This window comes from Malus domestica, chromosome 11 (assembly GCF_042453785.1).
Source record: "Malus domestica chromosome 11, GDT2T_hap1".
NCBI lineage: Eukaryota > Viridiplantae > Streptophyta > Magnoliopsida > Rosales > Rosaceae > Malus > Malus domestica.
The window spans coordinates 34,368,099-34,378,829 of NC_091671.1; the positions used below are offsets into that span (position 1 = coordinate 34,368,099).

Below are 10,731 nucleotides of genomic sequence, written 5' to 3' on the forward strand. Positions count from 1 at the left end.
AGCAGTACACAAAGTTGTGGGACTTTGCTGAGGAAGTGAAGAAGACTAACCCTAGAAGCACAGTGAATGTGAAGTTAAATAGGGGGAGGTTCCAAAGGATATATGTGTGCTTGAGGGCTTGTAAAGAGAGGTTTAAGTCATGGTGCAGGCCATTGATAGGATTAGATGGGTGTCATTTAAAGAGTGTATATGGAGGTCAGCTACTTTGTACTGTTGGCATTGACCCAAATGATGAAACATGGGTTATAACATATGCAGTTGTATAAATGGAGAATAAGTCCAGTTGGATTTGGTTCTTAGAGTTATTGGCCATTGATGTTGGGATTGTCAATCAAGGGGGATGAACATTTATCAGTGATCAGCAAAAGAGGTTAATTCTGGCATTTAAAAAAGTCTTTCCTAATTCCCACCACAGATTTTGTATGAGACATTTGTATACCAACTTCAGAAATTTGTTCAAAGGGAAAACATTGAAGGATGCTTTATGGTCAGTAGCCAGAACAACAACAGTCCCTTACTTCAAAAAAGCAATAGAGGATATGAAGAAGCTCAATGAAAAGGCCTACGATTGGTTGGTGAAGTTACCTGCACATCATTGGAGCAAGTCCCATTTTGAAACACATCCCAAGTGTGACATGTTGTTGAACAATCTCTGTGAAAGTTTCAATGTTGTCATACTTATACCCAGACAAAAACCTATTGTCACCATGTTGCTCCTTATTCACACATTCTTAATAAAGAGAATTCAGATGAGAAGGGATATACTGGTGAACAAAGTTGGAGATCTCTGTCCTAAAATCAAGAAAAAGTTGGAGGAAGCCAAAATTCAAAGTGGCAGATGCATTGCACAATGGTCAGGGGGCTCTAAATTTCAAGTTGATGCTGGAGGGGGGATCAATATATGGTTGACTTGGTTGAGAAGACCTGTTCTTGCAGAAAGTATGCCTTGACAGGAATCCCATGCAACCATGTAATATCGGCCATAAATTTCTAGAGAGAAAAACCAGAGGACTATGTCGATGCTTATTATTCGAAGGCGGTACTTGGAGGTGTATTCTCATTTAGTAATGTCGATGAATGGGATGTCTTTGTGGGAGGAAACTGATAAACCACCAATATTGCCTCCTACATATACAAGGCAACCTGGAAGGCCGAGGAATAAGAGAAACAAGGAAGCTGCTGAGAGGGACAATGAGGGTGAACAAACTCCCACAAACCTAACCAATAATCCTCAAGGTTCTCCTTAGCCACTTAAGCTAGGAAGGAAAAGGCAGTGCACTTTGAAATGTACCATCTACAAAAAAGAAGGTTATAATGCAAGAACCCATCATAGAAATCTTCCTCCAAGGGACAAACATGTAACATTTTCTACTTTATATGGTTTTTAAGATCCTTTAACATCGTATTACACTATTAATCCTTTAATATCATTTTCTACTTTGTAGGCATCCACATCTGCTCAAGGACAAACTGCACCTAAAAAGAGGACAAGGAAAACAAAGGTAAAAACTTAACCATTTCCTTAGTTGTAAAACATTTGGATTTAGTTAAAAAGCTTGCTTGGTCTCTAAATGAACTTTGGATTTAGGCATCACAATCAATAGCTGAATCACCTAGAAGCACCAAGCAGAGAAAGACCAAGCAATCCACTACCTGAATCATCCAAAGGCACCAAGCACAGAAATACCAACCAACTCAGCCACAACCACGTTTTTTGCATAGATGGTTGTTTTTTGTAAAGGAATTGTAAAGTTAGAACATGTTTTATGCATCCAAGAGGTCTTTTGTGAATTGAATGGATGATGTAGCATGTTTTTATGAATTCAGTAGGTTTTGTAATGTTGGTTGGAGATGCTAGATGAATTCTGTTAGTTTTTTTTAACATGTTTAACAATTTTTGGATAATTAAGTAGGTTTTATGCTTAATTTGGTCTATTTCATATTTTTCTTGCAAATGATGAGTATTTTGTGCTTGATTACACTTGTTTTGTTGTTGTTGTGGTTATATCATTATTTTTGGGTGAGATTTTTCAAATTTGAGGTCAAGGATGACATAATTTGTGCTTAAAATGGTATATCACAGGTTTTTTTTGGCAGGAAAATTCAAATTTTGAAATTCAAATTACCAAAAAAAAAAAAACCAAATATATTTTCTGACGTGGATGCCATTTGGCGGGAAAACATTGGGTGTGGTGCCACGTAGAATCCATCTAGGCGAGGATCTGGGCCCTGGATCAAGCCATGTCAGCATTTAACTGACCAATTCGTGGACAAGCTAACGGAGGTATAACATTAGACCAAATTCTAAAGATGAGGTATAACATTGTCAATTTTAAAAGATGAGGTATGAAAGTGTTTTGACGCCAATAGTTGAGGTAATTTTTTGTACTTTACCCAATTAAATTACATTCCCCAATTTTATTTTTGTGGTGTCGTTTCTCAATATTAGTCAAGATGATGAGAGATTTTTTAATGTGCCCTGAACACGGGGTGGTACATCACGTATCTTTATATAAATTGTGAGATTCTTGTGTTAAAAACATAAAAAATAAAATTTCCCGCCAAATAACATTTGTTGTACCACTTGTATTACGTGCAGAAGGAAAAATTTCTCCAAGATGAAATTGGATGGAGAGCTACATTTAATTATTGTAGGTATGTAAAAAATGTGAGTGAATTTTAATTTGGTAATTGAAAACAGCTTTTTAGAAATAATTACTGAGAACACAATCTTTTCAAGGTTATGATTTAAAGGATCACTTATTGGTTCATCATTTTCGAGGCAATGAGTGCTTTTATAGGACCAAACAGGGTCTAAGTTTCAAACCTTATGAAATTGAACCAAGAATTAGACACTATTTATAAAACTTGACCAATAAGTATATACTATTTATGAAACTGGACTAAATAGTACACTATTTATGAAAATAGACTAATAAGTAGACACTATTTATGAAACGAAACCAAGAATTATGCACTATTTCTAAAACTAAACCAATAGGTGGACACTCTTTATGAAACTGGACCAAAAATTAGACACTATTTATAAAACATGACCAAGAACTAGGCACTATTTATGAAACTGGATGAAGAAAAAGACATTATTTATAAAACTGTATCAACCACCATACATTATTTATGAAGTTGGACCAAATAACTATGCACTATTTATGAAACATGATCAAGAACTATGCCCTATTTATGAAAGTGGACCAAGAACTAGACATTATTTATGAAACTGTACCAATAAATAGTGTAGTACCGTTCAGTTTCATAAATAATGTTTTATAAACAGTGTTGTGAAAGACGCATGGGTCCCGCACGTCAGGTCTTCTTTATTTTAAAATTGTGTTCTTTTCAATAAAATTTAAGTTCTTTTGTCATTTTTATGAAAATTTAAGAGTTTTTCATTAATATTTAATTATTTTTTATTAAATAATAAAGTTATAGCCTGATTTTTGGTTAAAATAATCTTAGCTCAAGCGGTTTTCATGAAAGCTCCATTTTCTTTTGGTATTACATTTAGTAAATATCGTTGATATCTTTATATATAAAGCCAACAACCCCTTTTGGGGTCACAAGCTTCACCAAAAAAATGCAAGGGTATTTTCGTTATTTTGTGTTTTTTAATAATTAATTCTTTTTGTACATTTTTTTTTAAATTAGTACCTCACAACAGGCTAGTAATAATGTGATTCAATTAGTTGTTAATTAAATATTATTTTCTATATTTTTAAACACCTTCAAAACATGTTAAGAGGCGTGTAATGCCGGTTACAAAAAAATATCTTTTGCACGTGCATAATAATGTGATTAAATTAGTTGTCAAATATTTTTTATTTTTTGAACAAACAATATTATCTACACTAATGAGACTTAGCCTTACAATTGGCTAGCAATAATATGATTCAATCAATTGTTTATTAAATATTATTTTTTTCTATTCTTAATGTAAATTCAATAGAATGTAGATGGAAATTGAAAGACCGATTTTATTATATGAATTCAGCTGCTTTGATTTGTTTGTGAGGGGTTTCTTCTAGCATGATCTAAGATTATTCATTTACTTCAAATATTTGACTTTCCTTTTGTCAATTCACGCATATAAATACATTTAAAACGTGTAAGTCGCGCGTAGCATGCCGTGATTAAAAAATTGTCTTCTGCACGAGCTCGTGCGCGTGCATGAAGGCTAGTTACATTAATATGATGTTGATTTCGATACCAATATCGGCCTTCAAGTCGTTTCGTATGTATCATGTTCCGTACCCTTATTTATTATATCACTGGTCTAATGTCACTCAAATGCTGTGAACAACCCCGAATCCGGATCCTCTTTGGATCTTCTTTGTGAGGATCATGGGCATCCGTGAACTGTGTCCATTCATCGTACATCGTATTGTTAGAAATTATTTTAAATTTGTTTTTATTTAAAATTGAATACAAACAGTACCTGACGAAAACTGACTGCACGATGTATGATAAAATGATACAAATCACGAATTCCCGAAATCTTCACAAAGAAAATCCGAAGGAAATCCTGTTGGAACAACCCTCGTAAATTTCCCAAAGCCAACCAATGGGAGAGACACACATTGTTTTCCTATCAAATCAAACACACTCTGCTTGTGCGGTGTGCAGGGGGCCACATGGCTGCCACCAATTTCATAGCAGCGTCAATTGTAAGAAGACCAACTGTGGCTTTTGCTTTATCCGAAAGAGGAGTATTCGTGAATTCTGTCCATTTATCGTATAGCATACGGTTAGAAATCATTTTAAATTTTATTATTTAAAATTGCACACAAATAGTACTTTGACAAAAACTGACAGCACGATATACGATGAATGAATAGAATTCTTGAATATCTAGAATCCTCACAAAGATGATCTAAAGAGAATCTAGAAAGGATCTAGATTCGCTCACTCCTATCCTCTTCCTTTGACAAACAGCAAAGTCTCCGGCCACAGGACCCTAATCTCATTTCCTCTCACTCCTCGCTTAAGTTCTTCAGATACTGCGAACAAATCCTTCTTTTGGGTAGTTGATTATTGAGCATAAATCATATTTCTTTCCCTCTCCATTAACCAATTTCTTGTAATTTTAACCACCCGTTTGGTTGAATTGTGGATTGGATAAGTTGAAATGGCAAACCAGAAGGAATTTGGATAAGTTGAATGTGTAATGGGTTTAATCGTTATTTATCTATTTATTACATGCATTGAACTAGACTTGGTGCCAAGAGTTATTAAACTTGGGTACGTTTGATAACTACTTGGCTTTTTGTTTTTAATTTTTACTTTTTACTTTTTGGTGCTTGAGATAAAGGAAAGTATATGAGGGAAAGGGGGGACGAAGAATCGTTGTAAGACGGAGGAAGAAACAAAGAAGAATGAATGAGAAAGAAATATTGAGAGTGAAAATAACTTATTTTTTGCATCTGATACAGCTTCAGGAATATGCCATTCAAAACTGTTGTTGAAGAAGTAAAGTGTGTTCACGAGATGGTACTTCAAAACCTGCATTACCTTCCTTAGCAAGACCATATTTTTTATGTTTCTTAACCCTTCCCTTTAGGGAGAATTATGGATTTCAGATTTTTGGACCGTGTGAAATAATTATCACGTAAAATTGACAGATGAATGTACGCTAGCATTGGAAAAGCTAGATGGATACCCGCATTTGTATTCATGTTTAACTTTTAATACGTCTTTAGCCTGGCATTTCGGATGTTCAAATTTACATTGGATTGATTTCAGTTTATTTACAAAATTGTCACCGGGCTGATTTCAACCTAAATTTCGCTTTATTTACACGATTGCCACTGGGCGTAATAACGGTTTTTCAGTGCTTGGGCTGGATATGGACTTTGAGTCGGGGGGACAGAAGGGTTGGCGGGTTGGAGGGAGAGGTTCGCCGGGATTTAGAGGAGAGGGGAAAGGATTTTCGGCAGTGAGGTATGGGTTTAGGGAGAGAGTAAGGGAGAAGTATGGGGTAGGCTGATTTCCAGGGATTTATTTTCACCCCTTCACTCACCACGAACCCACCTTTCCTCGCTCTCTCTCCCCCTTCGACAAAGAGTAAGGGAGTTATGGAGGAATATTGAGAAAACAAAAGAACACAAATCCATGGCCTCCTTCAAGCCCTCCATTCCCCCCACCAGTGACTTTTCTACCTCCGGCGAGGTCCATGTCATCATGGGTCCCATGTTCGCCGGCACAACCACCGCCCTACTCCGCCGGAACAAGTTGGAGGGCAACAGCGGCAGGTAAATTTAAATTTTTGGTTAAACCCAAGTTTGATTTGTGAAGATTTTGGGTAGAGATTGAAGCTTTGTGTAAGGTCGTGTTAAATCGGTACTAAATTCCCCTTAAATTTAATACTTATTTATTTATTATGATTATTATTATTATTTTTAATGTGTAGGAATGTGGCGATGATAAAATCGAGTAAGGATACGAGATACGCCATTGATTCAGTTGTGACGCACGACGGGGTGAAGTTTCTGTGCTGGGCGCTGTCTGATCTGTCGTTGTTTCGGCAGAACTTTGGAGGAGATGCTTATGACAAGGTAATTTGGAGCTGGGTAAGTGTTTAATCTTTGTTGGGTTTATGTAAATTCTTCTCATTTTTTTTTCTTTTTTTTAATAATTATTTGGGCTATTGTTTTACTTTAGTATGTTTTACTATTGGAAGAGAAAAATGGCAGAGCAGGGGTGGAAGAGAAAAATGGCTGGGCTCTTTTGCACTAATTTATTTTATTTTATTTGAGATTTTGTGATAAGGGAGGTTGTGGTCTGGTAACATGGCTTAAATAAAAGCAGAAACCATGATGTCTATGAATGCTCTTTGTTCCAGATCTTCTGCAAAGGGTGTGTCGGGCTTTTATACATAGAGGGGCAAATGCTTTCTTTTTGTTATCTGATTTAAAGTACCAAGACTAACAACTATTTTTTGTTTTGTCTAAAATAAAGGACCAAAAACATAATGTTGCTCTTTTTTTTTTTTTTTTTTTTTTTTTTTTTTTTTGTATCTTTTGCAAGCCATAACGTTAAAGAAAACCAATGTATTAAAAGCATGAGGTGTAAGTGAGGCGTCTGAGAGATGGCCCGGCCTAGGCGTGAGGCCCAAATTTTTTTAATATATACATTGAGCGTATACATATATTATATTAAAAAAAAAGATTATTAATCAATAATCATCTTGAGCACACACATATATATACATATATATATATATATATATAAAATAGAGGATGAAAAGCACAATGAGCACATATATCCTTTATATAAAAAAAATAAAAATCAGAAAAAAAGGCAGAGAGACAATAGTGCAAGGAAGAGGTATGAGGCAGTTAAAACCGTACCAAAAATTTGGGTTTGGGAGTAAAATAAAAAAAAGAAAAGAAAAAAAAGAGCCTTGAGGTGCGCCTAGGCGCCATTGGTGACGCCTTCCGCCCACTCCCTCAAAATAGAGGGGGCAACCCTCAAGCCCAGCCTCAAAGGACGCATAGGCGTGCCCTGAGGCGAGCCTTTTAAAACATTGAAGAAAACATAATGTCTCCTCCCCAATATTTTCTGTATGTTCCCTTTAATTATTTGTTTTTGGGTTTGTTTCTTTCCCGAGAATAAGAAGAAAGAAACAGGAAAAATATAATATTGGACAGTTAATTATTTATCTTGGGAGTTATATTTATTCAAGGCATCCAAGGAATTAGGTACTTAATTGATCGATTACCTGATTGAATTTCTTTGATTTTTCTGAAAGAATTTTTTTTTTCTCTGGGGTTGGATGTTTTCTTGAATTTTACACTTTGGTCATGGTTTCCACTCAATTTTTAGTTTAATTTAATTTTTTGGGTATTATAGCAAATTACATATATAGTTTGTCATTATAGTTTGGTCCTTTTTATGCAGTAGATTGTAGAAAAATGACTAAAACCAACTTCAAGCAAGCAGATGAGTTTGGTAAGTTTTGGTGTTCATATGCTGAATTTGTTTATGCTTTGTGTATAGTCTGTTCAATTTATTTCAGTTTCAGAATTTATAATTGTGATGTTTATAAGTCTATGGAGTCGGTTGCATAATTATTTGGCATCTTTTATATGCAGGGAAGAGACGTGCTGAGTCTCACTCCGGCATTCAGCCCTCTGTCCTCAAGTGATCTCTCACACCCTCTCTCTAATTTCAGAACAATATGAAGCAGCTTGAGCTCTCTTTGCATTGAATATTTTAATTTTTAAACACTAATTGAATTTGTTGGGGGCTTTATGCAGGCATCTAATTGGAGGAGGATGCTCGAGTTATTCTTCTGATTCTCACGAAGATAAAGAAAAGTTTTAAGGAAAACTCTGGTGGTTCTTGTGAGAATTTGACACCTATAGGCTCAGTTGAAAACCCAAATGCTTAAGAATTCTGGTATTTCTGATGTAATATTATTATTATTTTATGAGTACAAAAAGGTTAAAAAAAGGGGATGATTTGATCAGTATAAATACACGAAAAAGGAGAGCATTTTTAATTTAGAGGGTTTTGTTTATGTGTTTGGATCCTAGGTGTAACTAGATAACTTGGTTCTCTTTTCATTTTGAGGAAATAGCGGTTTTTTAGGGTTCTGTGTGCGGACTTTAGAGTTTAGTGGTGCTTGCTTTCAATCTGTTTAAAAAAATATTGTTTTGTGAAGTGATGAGGCAATCAGATTTCTGGGGTTGATGAAATTGTTTGGTGTGATGCTCTTTCTTTGTTTGCATTAATTGAGTTTATAATGTATTTGAAAGCCTGAATTATAGATTTGTTTTCCCTATTGAATGTCAAATTATCAGTGTATAGATACAAAAAAGGATTCAATTTTCAATGTATGTATTTTTATGTGTGTTTGTTCCCTTTGTCCCCATCTCTTCTTCTTTTGCTTCGGTGGCTGAAGCACCACCTTAATGGCTACATCAAAAGCAGCTTTCACATTCAATTTTATTCTCCCAAAAGCTACAAAAGTAGCTCCAATGATGTGAAGCCCATAATATATTATTTCTCCCACCAGAAAAACACCTTGAAACACACTCCACTCAGTGCACGAAGACACCAGAAAAACACCTTGAATCACACTCCACTCAGTGCACGAAGACACCATCGAAAAGGTCAGTTCATCTAAATTCAGCAATTGACTCTCAAACTCTGAATCTGATTTCCTCTCCTTCTGCTGTTCTCCTCCGTTCCCCTCATCTCTCTTTCTTCCGTAAATTTAATCAACTAATTTGATTATTCATTTTTTTTTTCTGATAGAACATCTGCGGCTCCACGAAAGATTCAGTTTTTGCCTGATCATTGTTAAACGCTGTTGCAACTGTAAGTTTGTCAAAATTTATAATTATGGTTATTGATGGTTGGAATTTTGATTCTAGTGGTCTAGATTTACTCGCTCATGATCTTTTTATTGCTTTACTGTGAAAAGATGGATAATTCACTGTGAAATGTGCTTAATTTAATGGAGATTTGCTAGGTTTTTAATACAATTAGGTTAATTGGATAATGGATATTGGAGATTTTCTCTAAAGGATTATAATTAATATAGAATTTATAACATTAACAAATCTCAGTGGCTCAGATTTCTAACATTGGCATTTGTATTAATGGTTCCATTTTCTCTCCCAAAACAATTTGTTAATTGAAATTTGTTTTCTTTCTGCAGAAGGTGGTACTGAAATTGGATTTACATGACGATTCAATTAGACTGTGTATTGCCTAATTAGTTATTTACATTTGTTTATTTATCTCTGTAGAGCTTTCATGCTTGGATTTTAAACATATGATTCAATTAGAAACCTTTATAATGTTGATGGTAGTAGAACATTCAACAGATAAATATTCAACATTAGTTGGCTCTGGCAAAATCATATAGGCTAAGATTTGGTAATATATGGAGGTGAGATGAGCTATTTCATTCCAAACTAAGCCCTAAGAATCTTCGCAATTCTTATCCTTTAAATTTTATATTTTAAAAAAATATATTTATTAATTTTTTGGTGATGCAGATGGATGAACATGTTCAAAGGGAAATCATGAACCACAGATCACTGAAGAATCCGAATATCATTCGATTCAAAGAGGTTAGTGATCATAAACTATTTTCGTTTGTATTTTAAGAGGATGAATTTGGCAAGTTCTGTTTGATTTTTGTATGAGTATCTGCTGGGGTTGGGTGGATGACGACAGAACATGCTAAATTTGGCATTTGGTGTGCTTAAACTGGTACGAGGGATGGTTGGAACTTTGAACCTGGAATGCAGAAGGACTAAGAGAAATGCCCTACCCATCGGGGCAATCCACCAGTTGAAGAATTGTTGTTAAAATAACACTGCTAAAAATATGAGCTTTACTTCCTGCAGTTTGTGTCTTATTCATGCAGTTACGCCTGAAACAGTTGGTTTATTTACATGATTGTCACTGGGCTTAAGAACGGTTTTTCAGTGTTTGGGCTGGATTTGGACTTTTAGTTGGGGAGAGAGAGGGAAGGGGGACAAAAGGGTTGACGGGTTGGAGGGAGAGGTTCGCCGAGATTTAGGGGAGAGGGGAGAGGATTTTCGGCAGTGAGGTATGGGTTTAGGGAGAGAGTAAGGGAGAAGTATGGGGTAGGCTGATTTCCAGGGATTTCTTTTCATCCCTTCCACTCACCACGAACCCACCTTTCCTCTCTCTCTCTCTCCCCCCCCCCCCCCTCTTCGACAAAGAGTAAGGGAG

At 35.4% G+C, this 10,731-nt stretch overlaps 1 protein-coding gene across 3 annotated transcripts; it reads left to right on the forward strand.

Moving 5' to 3' along the window:
* The first annotated feature begins 6,080 nt into the window (after positions 1-6,080).
* Positions 6,081-10,376, forward strand: LOC103448688 (thymidine kinase a-like). Of its 3 annotated transcripts, XM_070807409.1 has the most exons (8): positions 6,086-6,266; positions 6,425-6,584; positions 7,918-7,965; positions 8,109-8,157; positions 8,274-8,415; positions 9,035-9,131; positions 9,277-9,339; positions 10,026-10,376. In XM_070807409.1, the coding sequence occupies exons 1-3, from the start codon at positions 6,127-6,129 to the stop codon at positions 7,930-7,932; spliced, it is 315 nt and encodes a 104-aa protein (XP_070663510.1). In that variant the 5' UTR covers positions 6,086-6,126; the 3' UTR covers positions 7,933-7,965; positions 8,109-8,157; positions 8,274-8,415; positions 9,035-9,131; positions 9,277-9,339; positions 10,026-10,376. The 3 variants fall into 3 exon arrangements, with proteins under 3 accessions (XP_070663512.1, XP_070663510.1, XP_070663511.1); XM_070807411.1 differs by lacking the exons at positions 9,035-9,131; positions 9,277-9,339; positions 10,026-10,376 and having other exon boundaries at positions 6,081-6,266; positions 6,425-6,569; positions 7,915-7,965; positions 8,274-8,714; XM_070807410.1 differs by lacking the exons at positions 9,035-9,131; positions 9,277-9,339; positions 10,026-10,376 and having other exon boundaries at positions 7,915-7,965; positions 8,274-8,714.
* Positions 10,377-10,731: the final 355 nt, after the last annotated feature.